This window comes from Terrapene carolina, unplaced genomic scaffold (assembly GCF_002925995.2).
Source record: "Terrapene carolina triunguis isolate 2854851 unplaced genomic scaffold, T_m_triunguis-2.0 Scaffold238, whole genome shotgun sequence".
In the NCBI taxonomy this organism is placed as follows: Eukaryota; Metazoa; Chordata; order Testudines; family Emydidae; genus Terrapene; species Terrapene triunguis.
The window spans coordinates 18,769,273-18,792,601 of NW_020664589.1; the positions used below are offsets into that span (position 1 = coordinate 18,769,273).

The 23,329-nt window shown below is 43.1% G+C and overlaps 1 protein-coding gene across 7 annotated transcripts in view; it reads left to right on the forward strand.

Moving 5' to 3' along the window:
• The window catches only part of RALGPS1 (Ral GEF with PH domain and SH3 binding motif 1), a 298,888-nt gene that overhangs the window by 184,793 nt on the left and 90,766 nt on the right, over positions 1–23,329 (forward strand). For all 7 annotated transcript variants that reach the window (XM_026657362.2, XM_026657365.2, XM_026657366.1 and 4 more), the window contains exon 11: positions 6,640–6,733. In XM_026657362.2, coding sequence (XP_026513147.1) covers positions 6,640–6,733 — 94 coding nt within the window. The remainder of the gene's footprint in view (positions 1–6,639; positions 6,734–23,329) is intronic.

The window sequence follows — 23,329 nt, forward strand, 5'->3', positions numbered from 1 at the left end:
GCCATACTGGGCCCTTGGCTGCTTATTGGCAGCAATTTGCCAGACCTCTGGTACTATCTCATAAGGAGGCTAAAGTCATATACTCCTCTCCTTTTCAAACAACCCCCCCCCCCCGAGAAATTTACAGAGCAGGAAGTCAGGTTGGATAAAGAAGCCACCCCTCAAATATCTATTGCATCCTTGTCTCCAAATAAGGGGTTATGCCTCTGCCACCTTCCATGGCCAACAATTTTTGGAAATTTCAAGATCTCATAAAGAGAGCAGCTGATACTCTTCAAATTCCACTCAGAGGTCAAGGACACGAAGCAAAAACTGTTGGATATCCTGCTGTCAGCAACACTCTCCAAGGTGGTGTTACTCATTAATGAGTCACTGCAGGATCCAGCTAAGACTATGTGGCAAATACCTGCTACTGTTCCGCAAAAGTGAAAATGGGCAGATAAAAAGTATTATGTTCCCACCACCAAAAGATTCTGAGGATTTGGTTTTCCACCTAGCTCCCTGGTGGTGGACGTGATAAATGAGTGAGATAAGCAGCACTTCTCTAAATATGACACAGACCAAAAGAGACTGGACTTTTTTGGATGGAAATCCTATTCATCGGCAGCCCTACAATTCAGGATCACAAACTACCAGGCAATCATGGGCAAATATAATTTTACAAACTATAATCTATTACAGCCTTTATTGAACATCTGCCACAGGAACATAGGGAGGAATCCAATCCATCATTTCAGAGGGCCAGTTATTGGCCAAAACCGCTCTTCAAGCATCCTTGGATGCTGCTGACATTGCTGCCAGGTCCATCTCCATGGCAGTAGTTATACACAGGGCATCATGGCTAACTCGGATTTTCCAAGAGAAGTTAGGAACTCTGTTGAGGACCTTACCTTCAATGGCAGTAAACTTTCCTTGGAGACCTTGCAAACACAGATGAGTCCTTACACACACTGAAGGACTCTAGGTCTACTTCATGATCCCTGGGCATTCATACACCTACAAATAAGAGAGGATTTAGTATGTCACAGACTGTCCAAAGATTCTCTGGATTCTATAGATCCACCAAACCTCCCATGGAAAGACATAAATTCCAGACAAAGAGGGCCGCTCAACTGCCTTCCACGACCACCCAGTATTTTCAAAGCAATGATTTTGATGAGTCAGTCGAGTATTCAAATCCTCCCGCACCTCTAGTTTCACAGCTGCATACGTTTGCCCACCTCCCTGATTTTGGAGATGGTCTTTCCTATTTCCAGTATGCTTGGAAGCAGATCTCTACAGAGTGGGTCAGAGAGGTTATAACATCGGGCTGTGCCATTCATTTTACATCCCTCCCTCCCTTCCAACCTCCCCCCTGCCCCATCCTTCTTAAGGGATGCCTTGACAAGCTTTTATTGAGACAGGAAGTGAACTGTCTCCTTTGATTAGGAGCAATAGAGCCTGTCTTGCTGCCTCACAAAGGCAAAGGGTTTTACTCAGAGTATTTCCTTGTGCAAAAGAAGAACAGAGGATGGATACCAATTTGGATCTGAGACTTCTAAACAAGTTCATAAAGTCTCAAAAGTTCAGGAAGGTGACTGGCAGCTATAATTCCTTCACTGGAGGAAGTGGATTAGTTTTCAGCCCTTGACCTACAGGATACCTATTTCCATATGATGATACACGCATTGCACAGGAAATACCTATAGTTCACTATAGGCCAGGATCATTTCCAATACCAAGTTCTTCCCTTTAGTAGTTCTTCTGTCCCAAGTGTACTCTCGAAGATCCACACAGTAGTGGCTGCTTACCTGTGACAAGAAGTGATCCTAGTCTTCCTGTACCTCAACAACTGGCTACTCGAGGGTTGTTCCTACAAAGCAACGCTATCTTCCACCCAGACAGCCTTTGCTCTGTTCCAGGAGTTGGGTCTTCAGTTGAATGAAAAAAAATCTTTGTTAACCCCTGTACAGAAGATACAGTTTATAGGGGTGTGTGTTGAGGCAACGACTCACCGGCGCGGCACCTCCTGCTGGTTGTCCAGGGAATTAGCACTTTTCCAGCTCCGGAGCACCCTCTGCCAGCTGATGTCTCGCCTGCCGCTGGTGCCCATGTCCCTCCTGGACCCCAGTGCCCTTTGCCCAGGGGTTCTGCCCTCCACAGTACCCCCCTCTCTCTGGGTCTCCCCTCCCAGGAGAACCCGCAACCCCCTATCCCCATCTTGCCTCAGTGGCTACTGCCAGCCTCCATCTAGCCCCCGCTCACTGGGGCAGACGGCAGTCTGTATACCACTCATTATCAACAAGGGGGGTTGGACCAGCTGCCTCTGCCTATTTCTGGGCTGCCCCTCTGCAGCCCTAGTACCCTTTTGCGGGCCCTTAGCTTGGCCTGCAGCCTGAGGCTTTGCTAGGCTGGAGCTCCCCAGATCCCTCTGCCCTTCCCCAGCACTGCTCCACCCTAGGTACCCTCCTCAGCTTCCCAGGCAGCCAGGTCCTTCTCTCTCTGAAAGCTAGAGAGAGAATCTCAGTCTCTGGTCCTCAGCCCTCTTATAGGGCCAACTGTGGTCTGATTGGGGCGTGGCCCCACCCTGCTACAGGGTGCCTTCACAATTGTTGACAGCCAGGGCTTACCTTCGCTTAGACAGATTTGTAACGTTGTCAAGTCTGGTATAGGTAATTCAGGGAAACCCTCAGACCACAATAAGGAATTTTCTTCACTCCTGGGATAACACGGCATCTTGCACCTTTTTGACCAATCATGCAAAGCTACGTCTCTGCCACTTCCAGGTTTGGCTCAGAATGACCTATTCTCCGGCCAGACACACCTTGAACAGGCAGGTGATAGTTCCTCTACAAGTGAGGAATTCTTTAGACTGGTGGAAAAATCAACTCAACATCGGTGCGGGCAATTCCTTTCTGTTGTCCAGCCCCATCAATAACTTTAACAGATGCATCAGTGTTGGGGATGGGGAGCTCACCTCAATGCCTTCACAACTCAGAGCAGATGAACAACTCAGGAAACCAATCTCCACATCAGTGTACTGGAACTCAGGGCTGCCTTCATTTCGTACCCCTCTTCAGAGGCAAATCAATCAGGGTCATGATGAACAATACATCCAGCATATTCTGTATCAACAAGCGGGGAGGAGCAAGATTCCCCTCTCTGTGTACTGAAACCATGAAACTAGGGAACTGGTGCATAGCTCATTGAATCCAAATTTCACTGGTCTACCTCCCAGGTATTCAGAACACCACAGCAGATGTTTTCAGAAGACACTTCTCCCAGGACTCCAAACTCTCAAATTCTCCACAGCATATTCCAAAGATGGGGTGTGCCAGAGGTGTCTCTCTTTGACATCTCCAGGAACCAAAAGTGCTTGAGAGAAGTCTGAGCCACCACGCTTTGGGAGACACCTTTCTTCTATCTTGGAAGAAGCGTCTGTTCTATGCATTTACCTCTCCACCGCTGATATGAAGGGTGGTGAACAAAATCAGACAGACAAGGCCAGAGTTGTCCTTATAGAGCCGACATGGCTGAGACAAGCTTGGTACCCTTCCCTGCTTCATTTATGTGTCCAACCACCAGTCAAGCTTCCAACCACTCCTCATCTCATCTTATAGGCTACGGGTTGCCTGCTTCACCCCAACCTAGGGGTTCACCACCTCAGGGGATGGTACCTTGGTCGTTCATGGGTTAGAATCCTCCTGCTCTGCAGAAGTGCAATAGGTGTTACCAAAAAGTAGAAAGAAGTCAACCTGTACTACTTGCAGAAATGGAAGAGATTCTTCCATTGGTGGTATTGCCAACGCCTTCTGCCTGAATTGGTGCCACATTCAGTCATCATAGAATCATAGAAATGTAGGATTGGAAGGGACCTCGATAAGTTGTGGGGGAGGTTTTGGTTGTATATTAGGAAAAACTTTTTCCCTAGGAGGGTGGTGAAGCACTGGAATGGGTTACCTAGGGAGGTGGTGGAATCTCCTTCCTTAGAGGTTTTTAGGGTCAGGCTTGACAAAGCCCTGGCTGGGATGATTTAGTTGGGGATTGGTCCTGCTTTGAGCAGGGGGTTGGACTAGATGACCTCCTGAGGTCCCTTCCAACCCTGATATTCTATGATTCTATGATTCTAAGTTATCTAGTCCAGTCCTCTGCACTGAGGCAGGATTATCTAGACCATCTCCGACAGGTGTTTGTGTAATCTGTTCTTAAAAACCTCCAATGATGGAGATTCCACATCCAGCCTAGGTAATCTGTTTCAGTGCTTGACTACGCTTACAATTAGGAAGTTTTTCCTAATGTCTAACCTAAATTTCCCTTGATACAGTTTAAGCTCGCTACTACTTGTCCTGTCTTCAGTGGTAAGGAGAACAAGGTATCATCCTCCTCTTTACAACAACCTTTTACATACTTGAAGACTATTATCTTTTGCCCCCTCAGTCTTCTCTTCTCCAGACTAAACAAACCCATTTTTTTCAGTCTTTCCTTGCAGGTCATGTTTTCTAAATCTTAATTTTTGTTGCTCTCCTCTGAACTTTCTCTAATTTGTCCACATCTTTCCTGAAGTGTGATACCCAGAAGTGCACACAATACTCCAGTTGAAGCTTTAACAGTGCTGAGTAAAATTGAAGAATTACTACTACTTTCTTGCTTACAACTCTCCTGCTAATATATCCGAGAATATGTTTGCTTTTTTTGCAACAGAATTATATTGTTGACTCATATGCTATTCTTCCCAGTGTGGTATCATCCACAGACTTTATAAGTGTACACTCTATGCCATTATCCAAATCATTTTTGAAGATATTGATTAGAACCCGACCCAGGACAGATCCCTGCTAGACCCCACTTGATATGCCCTTCCAGCTTGACTGTGAACCATTGATATTACTACACCCTGAGTATAGTTTTCCAGCCAATTGTGCACCCACCTTATAGTAGATTCATCTAGGCTATATTTCTCTAGTTTGTTTCTGAGAAAGTCATTTGAGACAATGTCAAACGCCTTACTAAAGTCAAGATATATGACATCTGCTGCTTCATCTTTGTCAACAAGGCTTGTTACCTTTTCAAAGAAGGCTATTAGGTTGGTTTGACACGATTTGTTCTTGAAAAATCCATGTTGACTGTTACTTATCGTATTTTTTACTAGGGTGCTTACAAATAGAATGTTTGATTATGTGCTAGATTATCTTTCTGTGCGCTGAAGTTAATCTTTATGTGCACACCCTAAATTCATGCCTAAGGTATTATCAGAGTTCCATCTTAATCAATCCATTTATATCCCAGTGTTTTTTCCCGTACTGCTTAGCTCTCTGCAAGAGACCAGTTTTCATACCTTGGATGTTAGAAGGGCTTTGGCTTACTACTTAGATAGGAGCAAACAAATTAGAAAGTCATCTAGGCTGTTCATCTGCTTTGCAAATACATCAAAGGGGTCCACAAATCTCTGCTCAGGTATCTCTGGATATCTGGTTGTATATTCATTTCTTATGATGCTACAGGCATTCATCTCCCCCAAATGGTGATAGCACATTCAACCAGATCAAAGCAACCTCCACAGCTTTACTTAAGAATGTGCCAGTATCTGAGATATGAAGCCCATGTAGGGGCCTGACAGTATATACATTTTCTGAACATTACACTATGATCCATGCAGCGAGATCTGATGTGGCATTTGATACGGTAGCACTGGTCTTTAGTTCTAGAGTGAATTCTGAAGATCCCTCCTCCCTCTGGGGATGCTGCCTGGTAGTCACCTGAAGTGGAGCACCCGTAGGGACATTACTCGAAGAAGAAGTTGCACACCTTGTGTAGTAATTGCAGTTTTTGAAGATGTGTGTCCCTATGGGTGCTCCACTACTGGCCCTCCTTCCCCTCTGTCTCACTGTCCTCTAAGGGACATTTGGGTGGAGAAGGAACTGAGGGCAGTTCTACCACACACTCCTATGTAGCCTCGGTGTCCAGCACAAGGAGGCATAGGGCGCATGCGCTTGCTAAACGGACACTGCTAATGGAAAATCGCGGAGCAGGATTCGAGAGGCTCATGCGCACCTGAAGTGGAGAACCCATAAATACGCACATCTCGAAGAAATGCAGTTATTGCACAAGATGAGTAACCTCTTCTTTTGGTGCTCATCAGAGGTCTACCTAGTGGAAGGCTTCAGGGCCCTGTTGGGAAGGAGAGGGAGATGTGAAGTAAAAGGGAAGCCATGTTCCTTTTGGTGCCTTTTTCTCACTTCTGAACTCTCAGGATGAAATCTTGTCCTGATGCTTCTTGCCATTAAGTTTCAAATAAGAATCCAAAATGTTTGTTCTGTATTTGAACCAAATTGTCTGAGGTTTGCTCATTAATACATGAACCTCCACTTTTCTCTTTGTAAATTGAGAGCACATATTAAAGTCGACCAATTCTCCTAGTAAAATCAGCAGCTGAATCTCATCTATAGACTGAATGACAACCAAGCCTTTATTTGGTAAAATCCTTAACATTCTCATACAGTCTAACAAAATAATATTCCTAGACAGTGTCTCCCTTGGGGAGTTATGGTCTCCTTTTGATTCCATTCATAAAATCAAAAGAACTGGAGAAAGCTAAAGAAGAATTGCTTTTATTTTTGCAGTTGTAGAGACTTATCTTGGCTATTTTTTTATACTCTACAGATCATCTCATAACTTTACCCCATGTGCAAAAGTACTTAAAGTCTGTCCGCTACATTGAGGAACTTCAAAAGTTTGTGGAAGATGACAACTATAAGTAAGTACCATACTTTCCTCCACCCCTACATGTATTAATGGAAAGATGGCCTGGCTATTAGCTTGAGTAGGAGTTATACAAAAAATATCTGACAGAACCGTAAGTAGAGTTTTTTAACATTTTTAAACTGAGCTGATATTGTCAGGACATCTGAGTGAAACCCCTGCTGGCAGTAGTCCTTATGACTCTTAACATCAGTTCCAAAATTGTATTTCTTTCGCTTTTGCAAAGGTAAAAAGGGATAAAAATCAAGTGTCTGTCTTATTACAGTGTAGCCTTGTACTGGGAATGGCACTCAGATCCCTAAAACTGGATGTTCCCTTGCAAACTCTGTTGGCTCGGGATGCAAGCTGTACCCAAGCAAACAGTATCCATTTTAATACAGCTAAATGTAAATGTATAACTAGGAACAAAGAATGCAGGCCACACTTAAAGGATGAGGGACTATATCATGGGAAGCAGTGAGTCTGAAAAAGATGTGGGGGCAGTGGCGAATAATCAGCCGCACATGAGCTTCCAGTGCAACGCTATGGTCAAAAGGGCTAATATGATGCTTGGATGCATGAACGGGGGAATTTTGAGTGGGAGTAAAGAGGTTATTTTACCTCTGTATTTGGCACTACTGCAACTATTGTTGGAATACAGTGTCCAGTTCTGGTGTCCACAATTCAAGAAGGATGTTGACAAATTAGAGAGAGTTCAGAGAAGAGCCATGAGAATGATTAAAGGATTAGAAAACATAACCTGTAGTGATAGACTCAAAGAGCGCAACCTATTTAGTTAACAAAGAGATAGTTAAGGGGTGACTTGATTACAGTCTATAAATACCTACATGGGACACAAATATTTAATAATGTGCTCTTTAGTCTAGCAGCGAAAGATCTAACATGGTCCAATGGCTGGTAGTTGAATCTAAACAAATTCAGAATGTAATTAAGTCATAATTTTTTAACAGTGCGTAATTAGCCATTGGAACAATTTACCAAGAGTTGTGGTGGATTCTCCATCACTGACCATTTTTAAGTCAAGATTGAATGTTTTTCTAAAAGTTCTGCTCTAGGAATTATTTTGGGGAAATTGTACGACCTGTGTTATACAGGAGGTCAGACTAGATGATCAGAATGGTCCCTTCTATGAGTTACTTAATGTTATCTGAAATGGTGTACACAATACCTTTTAAATACAACTGAATAGTTATACCAGGCTAATTCACAACAAACAAGACTGACTTTGTCAGGCTACTACTTTCATGTGTCAGGTATGTGTAAAGCAACAGTCATTCAAGAAGCTGAGGTCAAGAGCAAACCAACATGCCAGAGTGAAAGAGGCCGCATATACACATTCATTTTCCAGAGTGGGGAACTGAGGGTCCCTGTGTCACTTCTGCAATCCTCAGGATCATGTATGTGCCAGTCCAAAGAATGGGCTAAACTGCATCAAACCAAACTACCCTGCATTTATTTCTCAGATACAGCTGAGCTTACTTCAGTTGCTTCTAGTATTAAAGAGTGGTACTAAGCTATCATGCATATGTCTGTCGCTGCTAGTGTAGACATTGTTAACAGAAAGATCAGTCTCTTAAAAATAGGCAAGACAGATTTGAAGACAGTGAGAATGAAACAAAATGGTGACCCTTCCTGTTGGCTTCCAAATAGCTCATGTTTGGAGATACCTCAGATTTCTAAAGCTGTTCTACTCAGCTCTGCTTCAAACCAGTGCATATATACTGCAGTTCTTCAGCCAAACGATAATTGAGACAAACCATTTATGATAAAGTATGGAATAATTAATTTTGCAGTGTGGAGCCATATAAAAGATTAATATGTTTGGAGTCTTACGCTGCTTCAGATGAGAAAATCATTCTAAAGGAAATAACATAGAAAGCAGACATTCTTCTGGGACTGATACCAGAACTGCATGAATGTGTCCGGACAGACTTCAAATGGAGAGAATATCCTCCATAATCTGTCCCATTGCCTAGGATAACCTCCAACTAGAGAAGCCAAATCAACATTGGCCTATTCACTGCAGAAGATCAGCCTTGTTTATGGTTTTGACAAGTTTATTTTTTTGGATCAGATTAAAAGCAGATCTAGGAACTGTGATATTTTATGTCATAATTCTGCTTATTGTTTTGCATTGTCTTCCAAATGAAAAACCCGACATCTACAAAACGTTTTTCAAATACAACATATATTATAAAAAAAAGGAGAATTTCTACCATTATATTCATGGTGGGATTTGTGTGTTCATTTCCCTCTCCTCACATCATATGTACAACACAAACAGAAAGAGAGAGGGAAAGACTTGCATGCTGTGCACACAGATACACACTGAACACTTGCACATTATATGTTCTTGTACAAATTAAGGACAGTGTGAGCTCTATATTAAAAGTAGTCTGACTTTTCATATGTGTTTGTCTCTGAATGTTAAAATTTAGTAAGCAAGAGATTGTATTTACTTATTTCCAACATGATTAGCATTTTACATTAAATGAAGGCAGGGAGAGCACAAGTTTATAATCTAAATTGCAATAGGGAAAATTGTAGTTAGTATGTGTTTTACAGCTCCTGGACTGGCTGCCAGCAAATGAACACATTGCTTAATTTAATTTTTGGACAGGCTTTCCTGTTCATGATACAATGTTGAGATTATATAGACAGTAGTTTTTCATTAGTTCTAGTATCTTTGCAAAAGTGAACAAAACAAATGGTCTTTATAAATATTTAGTGCCATGACATCATACTTGGATGTACTACAAATCATGAGTAATTTATATTTAATTTTTTGAAGCCACTTTTAATCCCAACAGAGGTTTTGTTAACAACAGTGAGAAGTATTTACGTATATTTTTAGAGGTAATTCAGTACTCATCCTTTCATCTGGATACCTGGGAAAATGCATTTTCTGAGCACATTTACTAATTTTCTTTATAAGCATGAGTGTGTCTAGTGAGAGTTTAGCTGAAGCCAAAGGAAAGATTCAAAGTGAAAGGAAATCAGGGCAGAATTTGATACCTAATATGGTAAAGGTCACTGCAGCTTCTTTGAGAGCTTGCATATGTCCATTACACTGTAAGTGTGTGTGCAACTTGTGCACCGGTGCCAGAGAGTTTTCCCTAGTGATACCCATATAGGCATAGCCTTGCACAACTCCAGGCTCCTTGTGCTGAAAAGTGAGGGTATAAAGGGCAGAGTAGCCCTCCCCCTATTTCAGTTCCTTCTTAGCATGTATGGTTGATGGTTATAGCATTGGTGTTCCCTGTGAACAATTAAACTGTTTGGTACTACCTAGTGGTACTCAGTTTTTAGTTATTTTCTTTCATTTTTATTTCTTTGTTTGTTGTTTCTTTTGAAAAATTTTACTTTGATTATGCACCCCATGAGGTCTCTGGACCTTATTTGATACTAGGGCCTATGCCCAGGTTCCCAGGGTTTAAACCTGGTGTGGGATGTAAAAAGTCTATGCCTGTTAGTGACCCTCATTCCCTCTGTTTCAAGTGTTTCAGTGAGAGCCAAGTTAGAGGTAGGTGCTCTATTTGTCATGACTTTAAGAACAAGACAAAGAAGCTGAGGGAAGAGCACCTCCGATACCTCTTGATGGAAGTTGCCCTTAGGCTGGCATCATTGCCCCCTCGGTCCTCCAAGGAAAGCTCTTCAAAGACTCCTTATCAGAGTGCTCCCCCAGCCGGTCCTGCAGAAAGAGGCCGCAGGAGATCCTCAACTCTGGTAACATCTTCTTTGAGGCCCAAGACTTCAGACCAGTCCTGACCTCAGAAGCAAAAGCAGAAGTTGGGTCAGGGACTCTTCCATGGAAGAGTGATCCAGTACTGAAGATAGAGCACACCAGCCAGCTCACCACTTCCCAGTACCGGCTCAGTCGGAGAAATGAGCTGTCCACTTAGATGCCCTCCCAGGGACCATTGAGACTGGCTATTTCTTCACTGGCTATGGAGCAGTCTTCTTGATCAGCATCCCATGGCTGTACCCACTGCACTAGAGGCTTATGCTGTGGCCAGCAACTTGCTGTGCCTCTTGATACTGCCATCACCATTTCTTCAGGGTGACGACCCTTGACTGGCATTGTCACAGCTATCTAGACCGTCAGCACCTAGATATTCTTCTGTGAGGCCATCAGTTTCAGGCTCAGTACTCTCCCCTTCCACCTTCTTGGCGCCAGTTCCAGATCCCCCACACTGTATGTTGTCAGATGTTAGAAAGTCATCCATGCTTCCCCCAGTGCCGCGTTTCCAGCATAGGTCTCAATCCTGGTCAACAAGTACCCCTCCCTGTACCATGCCACTCGGGTCTCTAGGTACTCCGATTCATCATGCACACAAGGATAAGTGAAGACTCCATAGTCCTGACGTTCATCGACCACTGAGTTTTTACCTGGATAGAACAATGCCCCTTTGGATTTCTTCCCAGTTTTGCAGAACGTATGAGAAGTCATCCTGCCTCAACTCAGAGACTCTTCCAGTGGATCACTAGCTGCATTACAATGTGTTGAGCTGCCAAAAGAGTAATGCCTCCTGACAATCTCACAGCACATTCAACCTCATCAGTGTTTGTGGCACTGTGGCGGGGTGTGCATACCCTGCACTAGGCAAGGAAGGGTTAACCCCACACTATGGGGGGCAGACGTCCCACCCCTCAGACCATGCTGGGCATGCTCCAACTGCTGCCTCAGTATAAAAGGGAGCAGCCCAGCTCATTCTAGGCTCTCATCCTGCTGTCTAATAGAGATTGACTTAAACCCTGAAGCATGAGTTTTAATATCCCTTCCAATATTTTTCCTATAATTACGATAACTCTGGATATTCTTTCTACCCATACAGATTTGAATCCTGCTTAGTCCTTTGCCCCTCTGTTTTCCTGTGGCAATGAGCTCTCCATTCACCTAGCTGGGTTAGGTCTTTCTTTTTCTGTTAACCTTCTTCCATGAAGAAAATTTACATTTTATTCCTATTCTTTGCTTTCTGTCTCCTAGACAGTTTTTGATCCATGACAATATTTTGCTTCTCACCCCATGATTCCCTGGCTTCTTTAGGCCTCTTGTGCAGGACTTTGTCAAAGGTCTTTTACAAATCCAAATAAATTAGGTCAACCAGTTCTCCTTTATCTACTAGTTTATTGACACATTTAAAGAATTCTAAGAGATCAGTGAGAGACAATTTTCCTTTGCAGAATCCATGCTAACTAGACCCATCATACATGATATTCCAGGTGTTTGATTATTCTGCCTTTAACTATCATAGGAACATAAGACTGGAAGTGACCTCCTAGTTCATCGAGTCCTGTCCCCTGCTATTGCAGGCAACCCCAGCATAAAATCCCATTCAATCATCCTGTCAACCAGTTTGCCAGGTACAAATGTAAAACTGACTAGTCTACAATTCCCAAGCTCATCCCTAGAGACTTTTTAAAAATACAGATAATACATTAGTTATCTACAAATCCTCTGGAACAGTAGCTATTTTTAATTAGCAGCTCAGACACTTCATACTTGAGTTCCTTCAGGACTCTTGGCTGTACGCCATCTGGTCTGATGACTTATTGCTTTTAAAATTATCAATTTGCTCCTACACCTCTTCTTCTAACACCTCAGTCTCTGATAGTACCTTATCTTTGTTACCAAAAAAGGGTAGGTCCGAAGTAGGTATCTCCCCAATTTCCAAAGCCCTTCCTAGTTATTTACCTGTTGATGCTTATGATCCCATATATTCTGGAATTGTTTTCAATGTGTCAGGTTTTAGGGATAAGTACCAGCTCATGGGAAAAGCAGAGTCTCTTCTAGCTATAATTCTTTGAATTCATGCTTAAGAGGGCAGTATCCAGATTAGATTTATCTCAAAAGGAAGTGTCCAAGAAAGACAAAGAGGAGTTACCAGATCAGCAAAACTACCCAGAAGTATTATTCCTCTGAATCTAATACAGAACTTTTTATTCTTGTCAATGTGGTCTTGCTAGCTGTGATGGAGAAGGAATGAAAGTCCACAGAAAAACTGAAGAGACCAAGCAAGATGACTAAGAAATGGTCTAGTGTGCACCAGTATAAAACAGACGTTGTTTCCTTTCCTAAGGATATCCCTAATTAAGGACACAGCAATATCCAGAGATGGAGAGTTAAGTCCCACAGGCACTCAGGAGAAACTTTGAGCCTACCAGGAGACTCTGACTTTATCAGAGCCTAATAACCGATTAAACTCAGCTTCACCATTTCAAAAAGGGATTTCTAGTAGCTGAGCTGAACAAGATAGTGCTTATATATGATGTCTCTCTCCAGGGATAAGGAGGTCACACAGGGAACTTAAAGCTTGACAGGAGATACTGTGTAAACTGTTTAGAGGCCAGGGCAATTCACTATGGACTCAAGGTCCTCTTTCCAGGGGCAAGAAACTGCCATGTATTAATCATGACAGACAACACCAGTGCAGTGGCCTGTGTCAGCAATTTGGGCTGGATGAGGTCATCATCTCTGCAAAAGGACCCATATTTTGAGGAATCTCCCATCCATCTGAGCTCTACATATTAAGAAAAACATCTTGGCTGAGTGACTAAATAAGAAACAGCTAGATCAGATCAAATGGGATCTTCACCCAGATACAAGAGTTCCAGTTTTTATGAAGGAATTCAAGTCCCTCTAATAGACCTATTGACGTCACACACTAACTGCAAAGGACCCCTCTTTTTTCTCCCAAAAGAGGGGGAATCTAAGGGTAAGAGGTATAGATGTTATCTCCCAGAGAAACCTTGCCCCCTGCTACTCCGGACATCAGGAGGAATAACAGACTAGTAATATTAGTGGCACCATATTGGCAGCAGTGGCCCTCATTCTCCAAACCACTCAGCATGGCTCAGACTGACCCCATTTTCCTTCCTTTAAGACAGAATCTACTCTTCCAGGAACTGATTTCTCACCCAGAGCCAGGGTACCTGAGACTAAATGCCTGGCTTTTGAGTGGTTTTATGTGAAAGATAGGATACTCTGAGTGGATTCTTGGAATGCTTCCACCAGTTTTTCTTCTAAACCTGGCTAAAGTTCAAGGGATGCTACAAGAAAGGTGATGTCTATCCATCTTCACCTTCACTCTCAAGATATTTGGGCTCTTACAGGAGGGTCTGAACAAAGGCATCACAGATTCAACATTCAAATGTCCAGAGGCTAAATTATCAAGTCCACTATCCTAAACAGGCAGGAAGAAATTTCTTCAAACTTGGATTTAAAGTGTTTCCTCAGACATGCGTCATTTCTTCCTCCTCCTAAGATTTGTTGAGCTCTGCCATGTGACCTTGATTTGGTTCTTAACCCATTCTTCATCCCTTTGAGCCCCTTGGGAAGGTATGCTTGTTATTTCCTCTCTATCACAGTGCCATTCCTGGTAGCCAGTACTTCTGCCTTGTAGATAACAGAGGTTGGGGTTTTATCCATTGGGGAACATTATAGTCCACAGTGATAAGGTTGTTCTTCAACTAGACCCAACTTTTATCCCAAAAACTAATTCAGCATTTCACAGTGTCTAAGAGATTTGCCCAAATCCACCTCACTCAAGAGAGAATCTTTAGCATACATTAGAAGTCCATTGAACCCTCAAGATCTATGCCCATTGCACAAAGTCCAGTGCTGTATTTAGTCTGTATCATCCTGCATCCAAGAGAAAGAGAGAGCAACTAAATCTGCTGTTTCAAGTTGACTGAGATGGTGGACCTTGGTGGCCTACCGATCAAACAGTCTGTCCAGCAACCAGCATTAAATACCACTGAGAGTGGTAGCAGTCTCCTGGTCCAAGAACTTACACACCATATGAGGAGATCTGTAGGGAGGCCACGTGGTCATCTATTCATGCCTTCTCAAAATTGTACAAGTTAGACATTCAGGCACCGGCGAATGCCGCCTTTCGTGCTCTGTGCAGTGGACTCTTGGTAAAATACAAGGAATTTACTACCCTGTGTATAGTTCTGAAGGCATACTGCAACATAGATTCACAAAGTTTAAGGCCAGAAGGAACCATTAGATCATATAATCTGAACTCTTGTACCTCAGAGGCCATTAAATTTCACCTGGTTACTCCTGTATTGACCCCAATAATTTGTATGTGATTGAAGCACATCTTCCAGAAAGGCATCCAGTCTTGATCTGAAGACACCAAGAGATGGAAAATCCACCACTTCCATTGGTAGTTAGTTCCAATGGTTAATCACCCTTGTTAAAAATGTGTGCCTTATTTCTAATTTGAATTTGTCTTGCTTCAATTTCCAGCGATTGTTTCTTGTTATGCCATTCTTTGATAGATTAAAGAGCTCTTTGTTACCAGGTATTTTCTCCCCTGATGGTACTTTATGCTATAATCAATCTTTCAACCTTTCAATCACCTTTTTGCTAAGCTAAACAGATTCAGCTGTTTAAGTCTTTCACTTTAAGGCCTTTTCTTCAGCTCTCAGATAATTTTTTTTGGGTGGGGTGGGGTGGGGGCTTTTTTCTGCACCCTCTCCAGTTTTGCTATATTATTTTTAATAAGAGGACACCAGAACTGGACACAGTATTCTAGTATTGGTTCCACCAATGTCACATACAGAATAAAACATTTCCCTACTCCTACTCACTACTCCCCTAATTATACAGCCCAGCACTGCATTAGCCCTTTTTGTCACAGCATCACACAGCTCATGTTCAGTTGCATGTATATTACATCTGCACAGCAACCCCTCCAACCAAACTTGAAATCTCATCAAAGAATGAAATCAGGTTTGTTTGAACAACTCTTTTTTTCATAAAACCATGTATCGGCATTAATTATATTTGTATCTTTTAAATTCTTTATCAACTTAATCGTGTAACAGATTTTCCACTATTTGCCCAGGACTGATGTCAGACTAATTGGCCAATGGTTACCCACATCATCCCACTTGCCTTTTTTGAATATTGAATATTGGCAGAGCATTAGCAATCTTCCAGGATGCATTAAAAATTAACATGAGCACCCCAGATATCTCCTTAGCCAACTCTTTTAGGACTCCTGGGTGCAAGCTATTCATGCCTGCTGATTTAAAAATTCCAGTAGTTAATTGATCTGAATCCCTTGCAAATGAAAGATAATAGGAAAATGTAATATGACTTACCAAAAATTGCCTTCTTCTGAGTTACAAGGTCCTCAGACCTTACTTTGCTTGGAGTATATTGTTGCCAATGGGCTAAAACTGCCATTTAGTTCATTCCGAATTGGTTCATAAGGCTGTGCTGTGCAGTAAGAATTCATAGTTTATTTGTACAGTGTTTTAAACTCATTAAAAAATGTAAGGCCACTGGGGATATTGTCCTTTCTTTGGAAGCTCTCTTAACTGGTGGATTCTTCAGTTTAGCTGGCCACACCCTTTCATGCCAGTGACTGACAGGTACAGCTCTGCCTACATAGCTGGACACAGGCAAAAAGTCAATTGGCTAACATATCTGTGGACCTTCTAAATTAGAGAGAGGAAATTTTTGATAAGTCCAAATATATTTTCCTATTCCATAAGGGCTCCCTAATGGAAATCCTACTTACTCCTTTTACCCTGGATCATCTCACATTTTTAGCTGGAGAAAATGTACTTATTGTGTTTTGTTTTTTTTACAATTATTTACCTTTTGTCTGTTAATAATAATAATGTGAATTTGACTTAAATTATAATAACTTTTATAAAGTGCTCAGAAGAGGAATATTGCCACTGCTCTACAGCCAAAATGCTTCTGAAATAAATGTAGTCAAACTTTACTAATTCTGGGTCACTGAGAACGAAAATGATGCTTAAAATTGTTGATTGGCTCTAGTTTTCAAGATATGCTATTGGGTCAGTATATACGACCCTTGACTTGGGAATGGCGGAGGATAAGTGAGTTATAAAGGGAAGGGATCTCAATTTAAACCAGAAATGACTAAAATACATCTTTGACTGGGTCTATGAATAAATCTATGACTGGGTTTGGACAGTACTTGCTTTTTAGGCAAAACAATGAATGATGCAATCTGAAGCTGGTATTGTGTCATACATGATATGAATTGCATCATGTTATTCCTAGAAGTCATGGATGATGCAATCATAACGAAGCTTACATCACTCTGCTGAACAAATTGCCCTATATCAGCTCTAGAAATCATACAGTGTCGTGCTCTCTTATTTGTCAGTGTTTGATTTTGCAAAGGGACACATTTCTGTTTAGCCAAAGTGAGCAGAGATGCCTCGTACTTGTGTGAACAGTGCAGATAACTTCTGCTATGTTTGTGGTGAAGTGACTTTTGCATCACAAAAGCGCAGTATAACCACTATGGTTAAGAAAGCCTATCACCTTTATTTTGGCTGCAAAATTGGAGATCAGGACAAGAGGTGGGCCCCACACATATGCTGCAACACTTGTGCAACAAATCTTCGCCAGTGATTGAACAGGAAAAGGAAATCTATGCCTTTTGCAGTGCCAGTGATTTGGAGAGAGCCAACAGATCATACCAGCAATTGTTACTTCTGCATGGTGCCTCCAGTTGGGAAAGGTGTGTCAAAGAAGAAAAAGTGGACTGTGCATTATCCAAACATTCCATCAACTATACGCCCAGTACCCCACAGAGAAGGACTGCCGGTTCCTGATGCACCAGAATCATTCTCACTTGAGTCAGACGAGGAAGAGGAAGAGGATGAAACTTCTGGTCCTGAACCATCAATGTCACAGGACCCACATTTTCTCCCATCCTCCTCCTCTGACCCGCACCTCATAACACAAGGTGAACTGAATGACCTTGTCAGGGATTTGGAACTACCCAAGAGTAAGGCAGAGCTGTTGGGCTCCAGACTACAGCAGTGGAATCTCCTGGCAGGTGATGTTAGGGTTTCCATGTTCCGTGACCATCCAAAGGATCTTGTCCCATTCTTCTTCATGGAAGGTGATCTTGTAGCCTGCAACAACATCGATGGTGTGATGGCAGCCCTCAACATCGTTCACGATCCAGTTGAGTGGAGACTGTTCATTGATTCATCGAAGACAAGCCTTAAAGCTGTTTTACTGCATAATGGCAATGTTTTGCCATCAATTCCAGTTGGTCATGCAGTCCATATGAAGGAAACCTATGACAACATGAAAAAACTTTTGAGGTGCATAAACTATGACCAACATCAGTGGCAGCTTTGTGGCCATTTGAAGGTTGTTGCTCTCTTGCTTGGTCTGGAGACTGGATACACAAAGTACTGCTGTTTTCTCTGCGAATGGGATAGTCGTGCAAGAGATTCCCACTACATCAAGAAAGATTGGCCACTCCGACAGTCATTGGAGCCTGGGAGGAAAAGTGTTCAGCATCCACCACTTGTTGAATCAAGGAAGATTTTGTTACCACCCTTACACATCAAGCTGGGTCTGATGAAGAACTTTGTCAAGGCCATTGACAAAACACAAGCAGCTTTCAAGTACCTCCGTGGAAAATTTCCAAGGTTAAGTGAAGCTAAGATAAAGGAAGGTGTCTTTGTTGGTCCTCAGATTCGTGAACTTCTTCGAGATGATGCATTTGACCATGCACTGCGTGGCAAGGAAAAGATGGCATGGAAAGCCTTCCAGTTACTGGCAATAAATTTTCTCGGAAACAACAAGAAAGACAACTACAGGTTGTTGGTGGAAAACCTCCTCAAGGCATACAAAAGCCTTGGTTGCAACATGTCACTAAAGATACATTTTTTGCACTCACACCTAGATTTTTTTTCCACCGAACTGCGGAGCAGTGAGCGATGAGCACGGCGAGCGATTTCACCAGGACATTGCAACAATGGAGAAACGCTATCAGGGCAAATGGAGCCCATCAATGCTTGCAGACTATTGCTGGACAGTGACAAGAGATGCTCCATTTAATGAATACAAGAGACAAGCCAAGAAGCGCCGAGTAGACACTGAATAGGACTAAACTATGTACATAATAGTGTTTTGCCTTTTGTTTCATAATAAATTTTATTTATATAACCCTTTTGCTGATTTTTAAAGTGTTACATAAACAGGACAGGTGAAATATTATCATGGAAAGCAACCATAAACACATGAAAAGACCTAGGTTTACAATTTATGATTAAAACTCTACTATCTACACAATATACATAGACATAAAATGTAAAAACTTAAATATCTTAGAAATAGTAGCCAATCAGTTGTTTTAATTGTCATATTTGAATCCAGCACATCAAAATACATAATAAATAGCACATTTTATCTCTGAAGCAGACGACTTCTCAAAAATTGTAGACCAGTGATACAAGTATTATACATTGTTGTCGTTTGGTTTGCATGTTGTCTGGGTTTTTCCTGTGCTGGTATCTGATATCTTTAGAAGCTATCCACTCATGCTAAACATAGCTCATATTCCATTAAGGAAGTTTTCAGTGGAAGTCTTCAGTTTTTCTATGTGTATCTTGACTTTCACTGAACAGCTGCGAAAGAAATTATCAGCTACTGCCTGTGTAAGCAATATAGCTTTTGAAATCCTGCTAACCTTGGAACATCTGTTTCTTTCCATTTCTTGAGTCTCCTGACTCCCAGTTGAATTTTACCTTTTGCAGATTTTAAAATGCAAACAAGCTCTTGAGCCCCTAATTGACAGAATAATATTGGAGGGAGTCATAGTGCTCCTGGAGTGTCCTGTCTCCTTCCTGACTGCTTTACCAGTAGTGCAGGTTTATTTAAACTTTCCCACATATGCCACTAAGTACAGAGTGCTTTTGAGTTTTTTCAAGCTGCAGAACTGAGCACGCAATTGAATTTGGCGTACTCAACACCTGAGTTACCAGCAAGAATCTTTTTATTTCCTCCTACAGAAAAGAATCTTAGTTTTCAACCTACTATAATGAACAGAAAGCTGGACATGATGCCACAGATCCCATAGAGCCTTTCAATCCTTGCCTGCCTAAAAACTGATCAGAAATGGTTAGGTTTGTGCCTATTATCATTATATAGAAAGGGCTGCTTGCCCAGATTTGATATAGGCTGGTGGTAATGGTTTTCTTTCATTGCTTGGGGGGGGGGGGGTAGGAGGAAGAAATAAATGCCTCCTCTTTCCCCTTGGGTCTATGTGCTGGTGGGATACAGAAGGATAACCAACCTTCTCAATCTGTCAACAGCCTTTGATACTGTCAATCATGCTCCTCTTCTCGATATGTTGTCCGCCCTTGATTTCTGTGATTCAGTCCTCTTCTCATGCTCTCTCTCTAATCACTCCTTCAGCATGTCAGAGAATCCTCATCATCATCCTTCCAACTTTGGCGGGAGGTTTTACAGGCCTCTATGCCCTTGTCTTCTCCGTCTACACTATATCTCTGGATAATATCATCCACCAGCACAAATTCCACTATCATCTCTGTGCTGAGGATTCTCCGATTCACCCTCCTTACTCCGGACCACTCTACTATCCACGCTAAAATCTTTTCCTGTCTCTCTGATATTTCCTTATGGATGTCTAGCCATCACCTCCAGCTCAATGTAGCTAAAACAAAATTCAGGCCTGTAACCTGGGTGCCATATTTGACTCAGTCCTTTCTCTAGGTCCTCATGTCTAGGCTATTCCTAAATCTTAATTCTTTCTGCATAACATCTCTAAGATAATGGCCTTTCCTATCCATCCTCACAGCTAAAACTCTTGTCCAGGCTCTCATCATCTTGCACCTAGTTGCTGCTGCATCCTCTTGACATTCACATACCTCATTTTTCCCACTCTTATCCATTTCGAATACTGCTACAAATACCATTTCCCCAGCCCATCATTTTGACCTTGTCACCCCCTCTTTGTCATCCCTCCATTGGTTCCCTTTTCTCTCAGTTAAAAATAAGCTAATTATCTTCACTTTCGTGGTCCTTTATGGTCTATCCTCACATTTCCTATAATTTCTCATTCTCTCCTGCCTCTACTCACCCAATGATGCCTGCCTCCATTGCTCACTTGTTACATTACACCTTTGCGCTTTCTCCCATGCTGTCCCTCATGCTTGGAATAGCTCTCCATAAATGTCTGCAAAGCTACCTCATTGACCTCCTTCAAATCTCTTCTTAGAACTGTCCTTCACCAGGATGTCTGCAAAAACTTGACAATGGTTAGCCCATTGGTATTCTGAGACCAATCCCTATCATGCTGATAAGTGCTGCATCATTGTTTCTTTCTGCCTCCCTGTCAGTCTGTATTCACCTGTTGTCTCTTGTCTTATATTTAGACCGTAAGCTGTTTGGTGCAGGGCCTGTCTTTTTGTCCTGTGTTTGTACAGTACCTAGCACAATGAGGTCCTGGTACATGACTGGGGCTCCAGTCCTTGGTGCTACTGCAATACAAATTAATAACCAGTTGCTCTCCCTTTAGTGCCATGTGCCTGTGAGAGACAGAGGGGTAACCAGCCTCCTGCCCCCCACAGAGACAGAGGAATGAGTTACATGCTTGTATTCCACCATAGGATTCAAAGTGACATAGAGATGCCTTAGGGAGACAAGATAATTTTCTCATCTATTTATCTGGTAGTCACAGTTCTTATTTTAAGATCCTGTGAGGCAAAATGAATGTACATACTTAGCAAAGTAGTTAACTTGTGTTCAAAGAATATTAATAAGAAAAGTGTTGGTTTCACACTGGCAGAGGGGGCTCGGAGGAAAGCAAGCGAGACCTCTGCACTGAGCGCTAGTAGGGGACTAGTGCTGACCACAAGGTGGTGCCTATTGGGAAGCGGACCTGGCCAGGGAGTGCTTACATAAAGCAGCTCTGCTGCACAGTGGGTCCTGCCTGCTGAGCAACTGTTGAGGTGGTAGTAGGAATTAAAACTGCTCCTCACTCTTAGGGCAGGTCTACACTGCGGGTTAAGTCAACCTAAGTTACACAACTCCAGCTATGTGAATTATGTAGCTGGAGTTGACGTACCTTAGGGCGACTTATTGCGGTGTTTACACCACACTGGGTCCACAGGAAAAACTCTCCTGTCGACTTACATTATGCTTCCGGTGGAGTATCGGAGTCTACGGGAGAGCGATTGGTGGTTGTTTTAGTGGGTCTTCACTGGACCCGCTAAATTGACCCCCGGTGCATCGATTGCCACAGCATTGATCCTCGGTAAGTGTAGACAAGCCCTTAGAAATGCTATTAGGAAGTAACAGAAACAGCCTTTGGGGTGGAAGGATGGAGCTAGCAGTTAAATGACAGCCTGGCACTCAGGAGACCTGGTTCACTTCCAGGCCCTGCCCCAAACTTCCTGCCTGACCTTAGGCAAGTCAGTTAAACTGCCCTGTGCCTCAGGTCCTGTCTGTGAAATGAGGAGAACGGTTCTGCCTTACCTCCCATGGGTGTTAAGCCAATAAAATTCAGCCATGATGGAGGCACTTACATACTATGGTGATACGGGTCAGATAAATATCAAGGGACCTTGCTAGCACAGTTGCAGTGAATCTGCCACAAAAGTTAAGTGAAATGAGGGTAGCTTCACTGGTTGTTTTTTCCAAGTCTTGTCTAAATTGTCAGTATACAAGATTGTGACTTTAACAGTAAAGCCCCAGGCAAAAAAGCCTCCGGCCGCCGCCGTGCCCCCCCCCCCGCGGCCGGGGGCAGGGCGCCGGAGGGGAGGGTGGGCGGAACCCTGGGAGGAGGGCGGCTCTCCCCCTGGCGGCCAGAGCGCGGGGGGCAGGGCGGCGAGAGGGCGGCGAGCCCCGGCTGGGGCTCGGCTCTCCCCCCGGCGGCCAGAGCGCAGGCCAGAGCGGCGGCCGGGGGGAGGGCGCGGGGGGGGAGAGCGGCCAGAGCGCCGGGGGGAGGGCGGCGAGCCCGGCTGTGGCCCCGCTCTCCCCGGCGGCCGGAGCGCCGCGCCGCCCCCCTCCAGGTGCCGCCCCAAGCACCAGCTTGGTTGCCTGGTGCCTGGAGCCGGCCCTGGTGAAAAGTCAGTATTATTACTCTCTGGGCTGCTGGTGCAGTGCATCTAATTGTCCCTCACTTGAGACTTCATCCCACACAAACCTGGGGCTTTTTCTTTTTAATTGATGACCATTCTAGAATTAAAATGCCGAGTAAAGAAATATAAGGGTTATAGAAATGTATTGATGCCAGTGAAATACCCATATTTAAGCCTTCTAGCAGCTTCTCTGATTTGGGAGAATTTTGATCCCACCTGTGGATATTAGCAGGTTGAGAGGGATTGCTGCCATGCAGCAGTTAACCTTCTCATTCTCATCTTCTAATTCTAATATTCCCACTGTGACAGAGAGGGGCTGTCAGAGAGAGGGACTGCTTCTTGCTGCATAAGAGTGACTTTGGTATCATGCTTTAATGGGATGAGCAATAATATGGGAAATAAGGACTCTCCACAGTGCTCTTGGACTGAGTGCCTGATAGTGCATCTCCTTCTTCATTGTTCCCAGGTCAGTAATTAAGGAAAAGTTAAAGTCCCCAGAGCTGGTTTCAGGTAGCCTGGCACTGAAATTCACACTTGTCTGGTCAAAGAAATAATTTAAAAAACAGAATTATATACACTGCCTTTACATCAGAGCCACATAGGCCCATATTTTTAAAGGAATTTAGGCATTGCTCTGCAAGTGACTTAGCATCTGTGTCCCATTTTCAGAAGTGACAGGAGCCTG